A 15525-nucleotide genomic window follows, 5' to 3' on the forward strand; every position below is an offset into this window, starting at 1 on the left:
AATGGATCCCCAACAATGTCAAGACAGCTGTCTGTGACATTCCACCTCGTGGCCTCAAGATGGCAGTCACCTTCATTGGCAACAGCACAGCCATCCAGGAGCTCTTCAAGCGCATCTCAGAGCAGTTCACTGCCATGTTCCGCCGGAAGGCGTTCCTCCACTGGTATACAGGCGAGGGCATGGACGAGATGGAATTCACCGAGGCTGAGAGCAACATGAACGACCTCGTCTCTGAGTATCAGCAGTACCAGGATGCCACCGCAGAAGAGGAGGAAGATTTTGGTGAAGAGGCTGAAGAGGAAGCCTAAGGCACAGGCCCTATCACCTCAAGCTTGTCAGTCCCCTTAACCTTCTTCCTTAAGTACCCCTTTCCTCTCCCTCAGAATTCATGTTTGCTGCCTCTTATCTTTTTTTTCCTTTTGGGGGGTCTAGAACAGTGCCTGGCACATGTAGGCACTCAATAAATACTTGTTTGTTGAATGTCTCCTCTCTCCTTCCACTTTGGGAAACCTAGATTTCTGCATTCTAGGTAACCCTGTATTTCCTTCTGGTGCCCGTTCCTCCAATCTGTCCAGTTAATATTTCCTTCTGTTTGTAAAATAATTCCCTAAGAAGCTGGGTCTCATCCAAATGCCATTTATTTTAGAACCAACTGAATGCTGAATGCAGATGACCATCCTATTGCCCAGGCAGTTTGGGGGGGGGGGGTAGAAAGTAAGAGTACAAGTAACTCCAAGGAAGGGGTTGAGATTTTTCTATCCTAGAAATAGTTTTGGAGAGGGAAATCCAGAATGTTTAGTGATAACTTCCAGGTATTTGCAGGTTCCATCTCTCAGCTTCAAGGGAGGTATTAACAGTATTATCTTCATTTTCAGTCTCCCTCCAAGCTCTGTCCTTGGGAGCATTTTTTCCCCAAATGGGGTCCTCCCCTCTTACACTTCACCTCACTGATACATTGGGTTCCTTCCTTTCCCCTGATAGGAGAAGGGGATCACAAAGGAAGAGAGACCAGCCTTGGTCCCTAAACTTCCAGAAATGCCCTGCCCATACCTACCTTTTCTTACCCACAAAAACATAACATCCCTGACTTATGTGAGGAGGTATGTATTGCCACCAAATAGGTCATTTCATTCCCCAGAGAGGGGGCAGGACATCCTCTGTTTTTTGCAACATCTCATTTCTTTCTTTTGCTGTTGCCTTTTTTCTCCTTACGTTTGGTTTTGTCCTATCCTATATTTCAGATTTCTATTTTGTGTTGAACTTGCTGCTTTTTTTCATATTGAAAAGATGACATTGCCCCAAGAGCCAAAAATAAATGGGAATTGGAAAACAATTGTGAAATGTGTGCTTCTTTAGAGAAGGATTGCCAGTGGAGGCATGGGCCCTAAGTTAAGTTACACTCTGTTCTTAACAACCATATCACAATAAAGTTGCCCCTCTATCCCCAACTGGGTGTTTGAGTGTGAGTAACATAGAGGCAATTTGAAGTATGTTAGAGGATGTTTAGGTTATACAAATTTACATAAGGGACTCCACTTTGGTATCTGAAGGAAGCACTGTAATCCATCCTCCATAGACACTGACATACCCATATATCTTTTTTTTTGAGACGGTCTATGTTGCCCTTGGCAGAGTGCCATGTCATCACAGCTCACAGCAACCTTAAACTCGGGCTTAAGTGAATCTCTTGCCTTAGTCTCCCAAGTAGCTGGGAGTACAGACACCCACAACACCCAGATATTTTTTGGTTGCAGTTGTTTAGCATGGTCAGGCCAGGTTTGAACCTGCCATCTTTGGTGTACGTGGCCAGCACCCTACTCAGAGCTACACTTACTGAGCTGCATATCATATCTTTTTTTTTTTTTTAATTAGTTTATTTTTTCGTCCAGGACTGGGTTTGAACCTGCCACCTCAGGTATATGGGGCCGGTGCCCTACTCCTTTGAGCCATAGGCGCCACCAGCATATCATATCTTAATCTACCCAAATCAGTCTTAAAAACTAGGAAAGGAATAGGCTCAGAAAGAGGATCTAGGGTTGCAAAGTGAAAACAAGGAAATGACAATGCATAATTGGTTTCCAGACCAGCATCAGCATTCCCTGGGAACTTCAAGAAATGCACACACTGGCTCGGCACCTGTGGCTCAAGCGGCTAAGGTGCCAGCCACATACATCTAAGGTGGCGGGTTTGAATCCCCAGCCCGGGCCCGCCAAACAACAATGACGGCTGCAACCAGAAAATGGCCACAACATGGCCAGGCGTTGTGGCGGGCGCCTGTGGTCCCAGCTACTTGGGAGGCTGAGGCAGGAGACTCGCTTGAGCACAGGAGTTGGAGGTTGCTGTGAGCGTGATGCCATGGCACTCTACCCAGGGGGATAGCTTGAGGCTCCATCTCAAAAAAAAAAAGAAATGCACACACTCAAGTCTCATCCAAATGTGCTGAAGCAGGCAGAAATGGGTTGGATAACAGCAGTCAGGAGATCCATACGAATGTACTGTTGAAGACCACAATTGCACCATTTTCAGCCTAGAGTCTACCCAGGACTCCTTTAGGTTATAGCTATCTAAGGCTGTTGCCTGTGGTCCTCTGGGTTTTCTTAGTCAACCTAAGCCGAAGATGACTAGGTTTGCCACTTCAGCTCACAGCAACCTCAAAACTCTTGCGCTTAAGCAATTCTCTGGCCTCAGCCTCTCAAGTAGCTGGGACTACAGGTGCCTGCCACAACACCCAGCTATTTTTTGGTTGTAGTTAATGGTTGGCAGCCCTGGGCTGGATTTGAACCTGCCACCTCTGGTGGATGTGGCTAACACCTTAGTGGCTTGAGCCACAGGTGCTGAGCCTTTTTTATTTTTTTGAGATAGGGCCTCAAGCTGTTGCCCTGGGTAGAGTGCTGTAGCATCACAGCAACCTCCAACTCCTGGGCTCAAGTGATTCTCCTGCCTCAGCTTCCCAAGTAGCTGGGACTACAGGTGCCCGCCACAATGCCTAGGTATTTTTTTGGTTGCAGCTGTCATTGTTTGGTGGGCCCAGGCTGGATTTGAACCTGCCAGCTCAGGTGTATGTGGTTGGCACCTTAGTCTCTTGAGCCACAGGTGCCAAGCCTTTTTTTTTTTTTAAGACAGAGGAGTTTCACTTGGTCACCCTTGGAAGCGTGCCATGGCTTCTTTGCTCACAGCAACCTCAAAGTCTTAGGTTCAAACAATCCTCTTGCCTCAGCCTCCCAAGTAGTTGGGATTACAGGTGCCCACCACAATGCCCAGCTATTTTTAAGAGACAGGGTCTTGCTCTTGCTCAGGCTGGTCTCAAATTCACCGGCTCAGGCAACCCACCCGCCTCAACCTCCCAAGTGCTGGGATTACAGGTGTGAGACACTGAGCCCAGCTAGGAAGCATACTGTATGCAAGGGAGCAAGCTACATTCTAGCATTTTGAATTAGTTGTTTTATTAAGTAATTATTCATAAGTATTAGTACTGGCTCGGCGCCTGTAACTCAGCAGCTGGGGCACCAGCCACATACACCAAAGCTGGCAGGTCTGAACCCAGCCTAGGCCTGCCAAACAACAATGACAACTACAACCAAAAAACAGCTGGGCGTTGTGGCAGGTGCCTGTAGTACCAGCTACTTGGGAGGCTGAGGCAAGCGAATCGCTTAAGCCCAAGAGTTTGAGGTTGCTGTGAGCGGTACTCTATCTAGTGCAACATAGAGTCTCAAAAAAAAAAAAAAAGTTATTAGTACTTACTAATGGCAATTTATTTGGCAAGTGAAGTTGAAAACCTCTATAGCATCTCTTAGTCAGGAAAGAAGTCTAGACAATAGGCTCAGATAGTAATTTAATTAGGAAGTTAAATAAGTTGGGATGAGGTGGAATAAATCATCAGAAGGCTGACATGGGACCCCTGGCACCGGCAGTTGTGGCAGTGTGGGGTCAAGAAGAAGAGCAACCCCCTCCAAGGCAAGGCACAGACTATTTTGGCAAGGAGGATGAGGGGTGGAGCCCCATTGTCAAAGGACATGCTTAGGGAGGCCAGTTGGGATGCATGCAACAACAGGGGGGACCATTCAGGCACCTGAACCATGAGGCTGGGCATTGGCAAGGGCTGAGGGCTCAGGCTGTTCGCAGAGGCTTGTGGTTCACCTGGAATAAAGACAACAGAGGATGACACCTGAGAACCAGGTACCCTGCCTTCCTAGGTTCCCATTTGCACGAATGGGCTGTAGGGAGGACACACATGTCCAGGAGTCTTCTTCCTAGGGCTCTCCCTCAGCCCATTTCCCCAAGCAAAAACATTAGGATCCATGTATAGTAAATCACTGAGCCGAGGAGAGGCGGGCAGAGCCTTGTTTGTACACTCTTTAGCTCTGAATTGTCCACTGCAGGCCTCAAGGAAGCTCCAAGGACCCCAGCTTCAAGGTTAGTGGTGTGAACCAGTGTTTTTTTTGTTTGTTTGTTTTGAGTCAGGGTCTTGCTCTATTGCCCAGGCTGGAGTACAATCATAGCTCATTGCAGCCTCGAACTCCTAGGCACAAGTGATCCTTCTAAATAGCTGGGACTACAGTTGCACACTACCACACCTGGCTAATTCTTAAATTTTTTTGTGAAGATAGGGTCTCACTACATTGCTCAGGCTGGTCTTGAACTCCTGCCTGGTTCCAAGTGAATTACCCATCTTGGCCTCCCAAAGTTCTGGGATTATAAATGTGAGCCACCGTGCCCAGCTTGATCCAGTGCTTTTATTTATACATGTATTTAACACATATGCAATGCTTACTATGTGTCAGGCAGTGTTTCAAATACTTTGCAAATATTTATCAATACTCTTAATAATTCAACAGGATTGTTGTATTATTCACCCAATTTTAAGGTGAGGAAACAGGTATAGAGAGGTTAATAACTTGTCTAAGATCACAGCTAATAGGTACTGGAGCAAGTATTCACAAAACAGTGGGTCCAGAGCCTGTTCTCTGACTTCTACCAGAGGCATCAAGAAAAGTAGTGATCAGGAGGTAGAGACCAACCTGAGCAAGAGTGAGATCTCATCTCTACTAAAAATAGAAAAACTGGCTCAGCACCTGTGGCTCAAGCGGCTAAGGTGCCAGCCACATACACCTGAGCTGGTGGGTTCAAATCTAGCCTGGGCCCGCCAAACAACAATGATGGCTGCAACCAAAAAATAGCCAGGCATTGTGGTGGGCGCCTGTAGTCCCAGCTGCTTGGGAGGCTGAGGCAGGAGAATCACTTGAGCCCAGGAGTTGGAGGTTGCTGTGAGCAGTGATGCGACAGCACTCTACTCAGGGCGACAGCTTGAGGCTCTGTCTCAAAAAAAAAAAAAGAAAAAAGAAAAGAAAAACTACTCAGGCATCATGGTGGGTGCCTGTAGTCTCAGCTACTCAGGAGGCTGAGACAAGAGGATCTCTTAAGCCCAGGAGTTTGAAGTTGCTGTGAGCTATGATGATGCCAAGGCACCCTACCAAGAATAACAAAATGAGACTCTGTCTTCATTGGGTTTTTTTGTAGAGACAGAGTGCTACTCTATCGCCCTCAGTATCACCTGATTCTCTTGCCTCAGTCTCCCAAGTAGCTGGGACTACACGCCTGGCTATTTTTTTGTTGCAGTTTGGCCAGGGCTGGGTTCAAACCTGTCACCCTCAGTATACGGGGCTGGCGCCCAACCACTGAGCTACAGGCGCCACCCTGAGACTTAGTCTTCAAAAAAAAAAAAAAAAAAAGAAGAAGGAAATAAGAAAAGCATTGATATGCCTTGGAATTGTGACCAGGCTGCCACTAGTGCCTTGTACTACTGGAGTGACCACAAGCACTGGCTCCAAAGACAGTTGGCCTGGGTTTAAAGTCCTGATTCACCAGCTGAATGAGTGAGAACATCTTGGAAGTTCAGTTTCTTTACCGTTTTTTTTTTTTTTTTTTTTTTTTTTTGAGATAGAGCCTCAAGCTGTCCCCCTGGGTAGAGTGCTGTGGCATCACAGCTCACAGCAACCTCCAACTCCTGGGCTCAAGTGAGTCTCCTGCCTCAGCCTCCCAAGCAGCTGGGACCACAGGCGCCCGCCACAACACCTGGCTATTTTTTGGTTGCAGCCGTCATCGTTGTTTGGTGGGCCCAGGCTGGATTCGAACCTGCCACCTTAGGTGTATGTGGCTGGTGCCTTAGCCATTTGAGCCACAGGTGCTGAGCCAGTTTCTTTACTTTGTAAAATACATGCTAAGGGTAGTTTGTTTTAAAGCAAATGACTCACTTATGCATAAGCTTAGCACTGTGCCTGGCACATAAAAAGTGATTAATAAATGTCAGTGACCCCCTAGGCTGGATGCTAGTCTAGGCCCACTGCATCACTTAACACAGGAACCCAGCAGTTCTGTTCCACAGTCCCCACCTCAGAGATTGTCACCTGGGAGATGCTGACACCTGTGAGTCTCTCCACACTCTCTGGCAGGCGGCTTAGGATGTCCAGTACTTCTCCAGTCACTTTGGCTGCCCCTACGGTCCCATTTCCACTGGACACCAGTGTGATCTTATTGGCGGCGGTCAAGGGACCACTAATCTCCTCTGCCACCTGGTCGATGAGAGATGTCCACTCAGTGCCCATGACATGAACACACACCTCATGAAACAACTTACTTGAGTTTTAAGATCCTTGTCCTACTCATCACCCTCACTTTGATCTAGTTAATAATTCCCACCTCTAATTTATGGTCCCCTAGCCTGCATCTCCCCAACCCTCTCATCTCATTTCACTCCACCCTGTAGCCCCTGGTTCTGGTCCTCCTCTCCTGGTGCCCACACAACCTCCAGACCTGAGGCAACTTCTCTAGCAGCATGTCCAGCTGCGCAGCCTCCTGGTACATCTGGAATGCTTCTGCCTTTTTGGTCATCTGCTCAGCCTCAGCTCGCGCTCGGGCCCCTATGGCAAAGGCCTCAGCTTCCCCACGCATCTGAAGATTACAGGATACTTGTGAATTGGGAAGAATAAGAACAGGAAACCCTAGCTCAAGTAGCAATCCCCCACTCCTTCCACAAGCCAGAAGGGGCTACCTCCTAACTTACCCGCACAGACTCAGCTTCTGCCTCTGCCTGCATAATGAGCTGGGACCTGGGGACACAAGGAAAGTGAAGGGAGGAGTCCAGGAAAAAGGCCCAGCACTGGGGAGACAAAAGCTCCTACAACCCAAGTTCCATAGAGTCCAGTGGTGAAAGCTTCAGCTCTCCACCTGGGAAGGAGGAGAACACCAGTGGCAAAGGAGCCAGGATAGGGCACAGCGGAGGGGGCATTTACTTCTCTGCCTCAGCGAGGCGCTCCAGCTTGTAGCGTTCAGCTTCCGCGGGCTTCCGCACCCGGGCCTCCAGCTCCTTCTCTCGGCGGGCGATCTCCTGCTCCTGCACTGCCACCTGCTGGGCTCGTTCCACTACCTGCACCTGCACCCGCTGCTCCTCGATCTGCTGCTTAGTCTTGGCCACCTGAGTAAGGGAGGGTAGTTCAGAGTCAGAGCTAAGAGCAAATGCCTGGGAATGAGGGAGAAGCTAAGGCTCCAGGGTGGGATATAAAATAGAAGTAGGTACACGATGTTGTGTCCCGGGTGTGCTCAGTCAGCCCAGTGGAGTCCATTTCTTGTACAGAACCAATAGACGGCCTGGGGAGTGTCCTGATACTCCTCCTTACAGCCAATGTCAACCTTAGGGAGTTCCTAAGGAAGCCCTGGTGTCAAAGCTGGATAGGGCTGGGACCTTGTCCATGTTTTCCCTCAGGGGAGATCCCTCTTATGAGCTCCGATTTAACTTATTTTCCCACCTGTTTCTCCTTCTAGCATGAACACCTTGAAGGCACTGAGGACAGGGTGGCCATCTTCTACTTCCACCATCTTGCCCAAATCCATTCACTTACCTCATCTCCATCTTTGCTGCCATAACCTTAGAGAAAGCCACCATGAGCAGCTTTAGCACTGACTACTGCAACAGATTACTGACTTTTTTCTTTTTACTGGGATGGGTGATCTTTTTCACTTTTATCTCATGCATGTGGTACAGATTCGGAAAGAAAAAGTAAACAGTGAGAAGTAAGGCTTTTTCTTACCTCTTTCCTCAAACCATCTGGGTCCCTTTCCCACAAGCAACCGCTGTGAACAGCTTCTCATATATACTTCCAGGGACACTTTAAACTTTTATAAGAATATGTGTATATAAAGAATTCCTCTTATTTAAGTAAATTTCATTTTCTTATTCCTTGTATTGTCAGGGATCAGAAAGCTCTTGTCAAGATGCTGGGGATGAGTGGGGCGCCTGTGGCTCAAAGGAGTAGGGTGCCGGCCCCATCTATGGGAGGTGGTGGGTTCAAACCCAGCCCTGGCCAAAAAAAAAAAAAAAACCAACAAAGAAAGAGAATACAATGTAAAAAAAAAAAAAAAAGATGCTGGAGACTAGAGGTACTAGGCAAGGAATAAATAACACTTCCTTACTGTCCCATTACTCAGGCCCAGTCAATTACACCATCAACCCCATAGGTCTCATCATACAAGTGATGGTGACCTGCCCTCTACTGGGATCATCTGTTCACTCTAGAGAGAAGCATGGCTCTGGATATGGCACTCTGTACTGTCTTTGACCCTAAATTTTCAAGCCTGTTCCAAACTACAGTAGGTGCTCTCTACACTAGTATGCAGAATCACTTCTCTGCTATGTCCCCTAATCCAACTATTTTTACTTTGTATCTTTGTTTCTTTCTTTGGTGAAACTCAACTTCCAGTAGCTTCCTCAGAAAAAGTATGAAACAATTTTTTTTTTAAAGATCTTGCTGGCTCAGCGCCTATGGCTCAAGTGGCTAAGGCGCCAGCCACGTATACCTAAGGCGGTGGGTTCAAATCCAACCCCAGCCTGCCAAACAATGATGGCTGCAACCAAAAATAGCTGGGCATTGGGGTGGGCGCCTGTGGTCCCAGCTCCTTGGGAGGCTGGGGCAGGAGACTTGCTTGAACCTAGGAGTTGGAGGTTGCTGTGAGCTGTGATGCCATAGCACTCTACCCAGGGGGACAGCTTGAGGCTCTGTCTCAAAAAAAAAAAAAAAAAAAAGATCTTGCTTTTATATTGACTACATACTGCTATGTTGGAATTAACTCTTACTTTTTCTTTTCTTTTTCTTTTTTTTTTTTTGGAATTTCCGTTGAAATTTTGAAGGCATTGCTCCATGGTCTTCCAGCTTCTTAAGAAATCTGAAGTCATTTTGATGCCTGACCCTTTGAGATCTGTTCTTTCTGTCTGAAACATTTTATTTTGTTGTTGTTCTCAGTGTTCTGAAATTTCACACTGATATGTCTGAAATGTAGATGCTTTTCATTCATTGTGTTGTGTACAACCTTATATCCTTCAAAGCAGACAAGCACTTCTGAATTATTTCATTGGTGATTTCCTCTCATATTCTTTATTCTTTTTTTTTGTTTTTGAGACAGAGCCTCAAGCTGTCCCCTTGGGTAGAGTGCTGTGGCATCACAGCTCACAGCAACCTCCAACTCCTAGGCTCAAGCAAGTCTCCTGCCTCTGACTCCTAAGTAGCTGGGACTACAGGCACCCACCACAATGCCCGGCTACTTTTAGGTTGTAGCTGTGATTGTTGTTTCCACTGAAATGGAATACCATTGTGTTGTGTACAACCTTATATCCTTCAAAGCAGATAAGCATTTCTGAAATGGAAGACCACTAAAAATCATGCCTGAAAAAAACTTAACAAACACACATATTTTCTTCATAAGGTACATTACAGTTTTGTGCTAAGGGGGCACTGGGCAGCACTTCCATATTATTCTTGGGGGCCATTAAAAAAAAAGCACTAAAATGCAGTAAGTGGCAGTAAATGTACCATGAAAATGACAGTTTCAGTATGACAGTTGAAACTAGAAGGTGGACTACGTGTTTGACCTCACCTGGGAACTACAATCAGGCAACTTAGATCTTCATACTGACCCTGTCTGCAAATGACCATTAAAGTGCTGTATTGATTTTGGAGTTATCAATAAATTTTAGTAAATAGGCAAAATTCTCAAATACAGAATCCATGAATAAGAAGGATCAACTCTATCTCCTTGTAATATCAAGGGTTGCCCATATCTCACTTTCCAGGATTCAAGGCCCAAGTTCATGTTTTCCTTCTGTACACCCTTCTTTAATCACCAGGGCTGCTGCTAGCCATTCTGCTCCCTTTTGCAAATTAGAAAAAAGTGTCCCTTGGGCAGCGCCTGTGGCTCAGTGAGTAGGGCACCAGCCCCATATACCTATGGTGGAGGGTTCAAACCCGGCCCTGGGCCAAACTGCAGCAAAAAATAGCTGGGCAGTGTGGCAGGTGCCTGTAGTCCCAGCTACTTGGGAAGCTGAGGCAAGAGAATTGCCTAAGCCCAAGAGCTGGAGGTTGCTGTGAGCTGTGATGCCATGGTACTCTACGGAGGGCAAGAGTGAGACTCTCTCTAAAAAAAAGGAAAAGGTGTCCCTTCCTCTGCATATATGCAGACCCCTACCAGAATACCCCACTTGGTGAATGGGACATGGACCAGATCTTAGTTCTGGTCTACCCTCTGAGCCAAGTACCCTTGCACAGGGAACAACTTGCCCCCCAAATAAGACCAGTCTAATTAAGCATATTCTTTCTTGGCCTTTTCTTTGCTTTTCAGCTGAAACTGTATTTTTTCCCCAGAGACAGGGTTTCACTCTATTGTCCAGATTGTAGTGCAGTGGTATTCTCATAGTTCATTGTAACCTTATATTATCGGGCTCAAGAGATCCTCCTGCCTAACTGGGACTATAGATACATGCCACCATGCTCGGCTAATTTTTTATTTTTATTTTTTGTAAGGACAGAGTCTCATTATGTTGCTCAGGTTGGTCTTAAACTCTTGGCCTCAAGCAATCCTCCTTGGTCTCCCATAGTGTTAGGATTACTGGCATGAACCACAGCAGCTGGGCTTGGGTAAAACATCTTAGTTTTGTTTTTGTTTTTCAGTTTTTGGCCTGGGCTGAGTTTGAACCTGCCACCTCTGGCATATGGGGCTGGTGCCTTACTCTTTTGAGCTATAGGCACTGCCCAACATTTTGTTTTTTTAAATGTCTCCTCATTGTGGCAAAAATGGAGAGCCAGAATAAGAGCAAAGTTAGAATATAAGAAACAGTGGTAGCCAGAGATGGGGAGCTGAGAAGGATGGGGAGCTGAGAAGAATGGGGAAGAGGCAAACAACAGCTTGTTTATCTGCCTAGTACAGTGGTTCTGACCTGAAGTTGATAGGCCAGGTCAGCTTGTGCTCGGCGGGTGTTGACCTCAATGTCATATGCGGCCTTCTTCAGCTCATAATCCCTCTGTGCCTTGGCCATCTCAATCTCACTCAGGTACTGAGCAGACACCTTTTCCTGCTTGGCTTTGGCCTCCTGCCCAAGCAGAGATCATGTAGAAAGTGTCAAGGCAGGGAGAAGAAGGCCACAATCAGAGCTTGCCTCCATCAGGCTTCCCTGCCTCATCTATTTCCCCTGCCAATCCAGTCCCACCAGCCCCTCTTCAGTTGTGCCCTCCTCTCCCTGTTCCCAAGCAACGCCTGTCTGTCTCACCCGGATGCCAGCATCTCGCTTGGCCTCTGCTTCCCCAATCCGAGCATCTTTTTGGACTTGGGCTGTCCGAGCCTTCCCCAAAGAATGCAAATAGTCCTGTGAGAGAGGTGGAGAAATCAGAGTCCTTAGGAAGGTTTAAGAGATAGGAACAAGGACACAGGAAAGATCAACTGCTTAGTTTTACCTGGTCATCATGAATGTCCTTTAAGGTGTAGCTAACCACACTAATGCCCATGTTGACCAGGTCTGATGAGGCCACTTTGAAAACTTGTTCTGAGAATTTCTGCCTGTCCTTATAGATCTCCTATGAGAATAGGATGGTGGAAAGAAGGAACTTGAGTTCTCAGATCCATTGACTCTCACAAACTATCTTGGTCCCCTCATTCTGGCATCTCTTTTATATCTTTCCCTGTCCCCAGGCCTACCTCCACAGTCATGTGGGCCATAATAGCCCTCTGGTGGCCCTCCAGTGTCTCCAGTGCAATATGGGCAATCTCAGCCTCTGTCTTCCCCAGGAACATCTGGCAGGCAGCTGCCAACATCTCCTTGTTCTGCCCTTGGATTTTTACCTGTAGACAGAGACAGAACAGGGGTAAGGAGGGTGTGGTGGAGGTCTCACAAAGCCAGAGAAGCAGCAGAGAGAGAAAGGAAGAGTCAAGGGACTTGAGGGTTCCTGGAGAAGGTGAGACTAGCAGAGAAATTTCTTTGCAGGTAGGGATGGAGAAGGCCATGGTCAGAAAATTTCTTAATGTCTGGGAGAGAAAGTGATGGGAAGTGGACTTTAGGGGAAAGGCTCTGAAAGCCTCACCTGGGCAATGCCAGTGACTGAGATGGGGACCCCATGGCGAGTGTAAACCTTTTCACTCTTGACATTGAGGGTCAATGTGTTGAGAGAGATCCTAAGGGGAAAACAAGGGACAGACAGTAAGAAAAAGAGGAAAAAGAGAAAACGGAGGTTCCCTCTTCCTCATTCTCTTTCTACCTACCTCTGGATTTGCTGGATGCAGGGCAGAACAAAGACACGTCCTCCAGCCACCATGACTGGGGGGCTTCGGCAGAAACCTAAAAGGTGAAGGGCAGTGAGCAGCTGTGGCAGAGCTGGAATGTGGAATGACTGAGGAGTTTGCAGGTGGGATCAATCCACAGAGGAGAAACTGGGAGCTCTAGGGGAACCAGTCTGTGCCTTGGAAGGGTAGTGGCTGGCAACCCCCAAGTGGGCAGCTTGTGGCCATTACGGGGGCAGAAGCTTGGCACTGAGGAGCTGGTAGGGAGGAGGGGCAGAGGCCAGACTCACAGGGGTTTTGGGGTCACTGGCTGGGAAGAGAGTAATACTTACCAGAGACCACCATGGCCTCATTCGGGCCACACGTGAAAAACATGGTTCAGGTTGGGGCTAGAGGAGGAGAGAAAGCCTTTGCAGATGGGGAAGAGGCGCTGTGGTGTCCACAGGAGCCAATCCTTTCCCTTTCCCGTCAGGCTTGCCTAGTCTGTATCTGACGCGGCCCAGGCCCTTCCACACCCGCGGTCCGCAAAGCCTTTTCCCTGTGCAATCCCGAAGATCCCCAGGGACCCTTCCCCCGCCTACTTATGGTCACCCCCTTCCCCTCACCGCGTCTCCGCCTCAGTACAGACGGTTTCTCCTTTTATTTGTTAAAGCTCGAGGCGCTCAACGGCCCACAGACCTTTCCCCACCCTCTCTGCTCCTTGGCAGCCGCAGGCTCCATAGCCTCTCTACCACTAACCTTCTCGGACGCGGCCACGGCCGGGCGGGGGTCTCAGGAAGAGCGGGGGTGTGCAGGGACCTGGAAGCCGAGCAGGGGCTGTTCGCTGACTTGCCTTTTTGGATGCTGGGAGGGAGCCAGAGCCCAGTACCCGGCCGCACCCTGCTGTTGCTGCAGACGCGACCCCGCCCCCCGCAGCGGACCAACCTCCCCACCGCCGGAGCTCAGGGCCCGCCCCTTTCCCGGCAAGCACCGCTCGGGTCCGCTACCCGCCGCTCCTAGAGCCCTGCGAGCTATGGGGTGGAGCTCCCGCTCCGCTTCACACTCCGCCCTGGGGCGCAGAACGTGACCTCCACGGGTCCTGCACAACGGGTAAAGAAGATTGCCACATTTCGGGTTGGCCACGCGGTAACTAACCCGGAAAACCGCAGACCTGGCAATGAACGACTGCATCCGGCAACCAGATGCTGGGTTCCGCGACTTTGGTAAAATGGGCTCAGACCCCCGGGACGAGTGCCGGCTGGGGACTTAGCCACAGCTAATCCTGTCGGTTCTTGGCGCCTGAAGGCGGGGGGGAGCGGGGAGTTGCCACTTGGAAAGATACACTCAAATGACTGCTGACAGTAAATCGAATTTATTTGTGTTCACAGAACATACCAGGGGACCGATACAGCCGCCCCGTGACAGCCCACCAAGTCCCAAACCCGCAGCCTCCCCTCAAGAGGCAACTTTGAGGAGGTCAAAGGCCAGGAACTTATTCCCAATGTTCCAGAGAATCCTCACACAGCAGACCCATGGAGTCTGCTGGAGGACAGAAGTGTCCCTCCCTAAACCTATGACCCGCCACCAGACTTGACTCCCACCCTGGGCGTCCTCCCCCACCTCGAACCTCCCCACTTCTACTCAGCCCCAGTTCCAGGCGCTCTGCCTCCACCAGTTCCTTAAAGCTCAATAAATACCATTTGCAATTATAGCAGGGAGGAACATCTTCGCACCCTTGCATAAGTTAAAATAAATATTACGTACACCCCTCCGTCACCCAGGAGGACATACATAAATACATATAAATATTAATTAGGAGCAATGAGAAATAAGTTAACGACGCTCTCCTTCCCACTGGGCCTAACCCGGGCGTGTCTGTTGCTTGGGTCTCGGCGCGCAGCGGTCTCGCTCCAAGCACCGGCGGGCATTTCCGCTGTAGTGTTGAGTTGGAGTTGCCTCTGAAGTCCCAGTTTGGGATACGGTCTCGCGCACCAGGTACGCCTGGTGTTTCTTTGGTTTTTAGGATTCTTTTTAGGGGTATGGGAAGTCACGGTTAGAAGGCGGCTGGGTGTTGCTGGAGAAAAGTACTGAGGTCCAGAGCGTAGTCCGAAGGCTCCGAGGTCAAGTTAAGAGGCTCGAGGACCGGAGATTCAGAGGTGGACGCCGGGGACACCGCGCTGGATGCGTCCTCCGGGGCCAGGGGCGCGGGCGCACCTTCTTCAGCCATCAGGATCTGGCAGAAGATGATGGTGAGCAGGAGAAAGAGGAGCCTTTTGGCAGGGTTCGGTTCCTCTACTGGTAACTGGCGCCGAACCTGGAAAGACAAGGAGACAGATCAGGTCAAGCCCCCCCCGGAATCAATCGTTTCCCCGCGGCGCCAGGAGTACTTGTACCCCAGCTGCTCACTTCGGTGACACTCACCACTCGAGGGTACAGAACCCTACGGCTGCGTTTTCGGTGCCCACGAGAGGCAATGGGGCGCGCGGCGGGGGCCCGTGCGGGCTCCGGGAGAGGGTCGAAGGTGAAGATCTCAGGACCAGAGCCCCGCCGGGGTCCCGGGCTGGAAGGGACCGGGGTCGGGGCCCGTAGGACAGTCATGGTGGGCAGGGAGCTGCGAGAGTGACACATCGTGCGCTGAGTGGAGCGTAAGGCCGAAAGCTGAGCTGCACCAGGCGGAGCTAGTTAAGTAAGCCAGAGAATTGGGCGGGTCCTTCTAAACTCCTCCTCTCGCAGCTGGGGAGCAGTTGGCTGGAGCTGGCTGGAAATTCCGACGTTTAAACAAAGGGAGGGGGTGGAGACTTGGCCTGTGCAACCCTAGGCGCTGACCTGCACATTGTGTGTGAGTCGTGAGTGGGATGGGTGAGATCCCGAGCTACAGGCACATGTTGGGGCATGTGGCAGCTGGAGAGAGGCCCCTAACAGCTTAGGAGACTGTTCGGCTGCCAGGTCCTC

General features: G+C 49.4%; 4 protein-coding genes across 7 annotated transcripts in view; 1 reads left to right on the forward strand and 3 right to left on the reverse strand.

The window, feature by feature from the left end:
- Nucleotides 1–480, forward strand: part of TUBB (tubulin beta class I) — a 4118-nt gene extending 3638 nt beyond the window's left edge. The window contains exon 4 of the mRNA XM_003788979.3: nucleotides 1–480. This exon is cut by the window's left edge and continues 765 nt beyond it. Coding sequence (XP_003789027.2) covers nucleotides 1–308 — 308 coding nt within the window. The 3' untranslated portion in view covers nucleotides 309–480.
- The window catches only part of MDC1 (mediator of DNA damage checkpoint 1), a 37402-nt gene extending 30827 nt beyond the window's left edge, over nucleotides 1–6575 (reverse strand). The window contains exon 1 of the mRNA XM_012804696.2: nucleotides 6570–6575. The gene's annotated coding sequence lies outside the window, so the exon portion shown is untranslated. The remainder of the gene's footprint in view (nucleotides 1–6569) is intronic.
- FLOT1 (flotillin 1) lies at nucleotides 3816–13524 on the reverse strand. 4 transcript variants are annotated; one of them, XM_003788978.3, is made up of 13 exons: nucleotides 13333–13524; nucleotides 12927–12983; nucleotides 12577–12652; nucleotides 12399–12489; nucleotides 12016–12159; nucleotides 11775–11894; nucleotides 11591–11686; nucleotides 11261–11413; nucleotides 7290–7471; nucleotides 7061–7106; nucleotides 6811–6948; nucleotides 6405–6569; nucleotides 3816–4137 (listed from the first exon to the last, which is right to left on the reverse strand). In XM_003788978.3, the coding sequence occupies exons 2-13, from the start codon at nucleotides 12967–12969 to the stop codon at nucleotides 4108–4110; spliced, it is 1284 nt and encodes a 427-aa protein (XP_003789026.1). In that variant the 5' UTR covers nucleotides 12970–12983; nucleotides 13333–13524; the 3' UTR covers nucleotides 3816–4107. The 4 variants fall into 4 exon arrangements, with proteins under 4 accessions (XP_003789026.1, XP_023368571.1, XP_023368569.1 ...); XM_023512803.1 differs by lacking the exon at nucleotides 12399–12489; XM_023512801.1 differs by lacking the exon at nucleotides 12927–12983 and having other exon boundaries at nucleotides 13333–13487.
- A 402-nt stretch (nucleotides 13525–13926) lies between these two features.
- Nucleotides 13927–15230, reverse strand: IER3 (immediate early response 3). The gene is made up of 2 exons (XM_003788980.3): nucleotides 14995–15230; nucleotides 13927–14887 (listed from the first exon to the last, which is right to left on the reverse strand). The coding sequence occupies exons 1-2, from the start codon at nucleotides 15199–15201 to the stop codon at nucleotides 14627–14629; spliced, it is 468 nt and encodes a 155-aa protein (XP_003789028.1). The 5' UTR covers nucleotides 15202–15230; the 3' UTR covers nucleotides 13927–14626.
- Nucleotides 15231–15525: the final 295 nt, after the last annotated feature.

The sequence above is a fragment of the Otolemur garnettii genome, unplaced genomic scaffold (assembly GCF_000181295.1).
Source record: "Otolemur garnettii isolate 467f Iridium unplaced genomic scaffold, OtoGar3 scaffold00031, whole genome shotgun sequence".
NCBI classification, from domain to species: domain Eukaryota; kingdom Metazoa; phylum Chordata; class Mammalia; order Primates; family Galagidae; genus Otolemur; species Otolemur garnettii.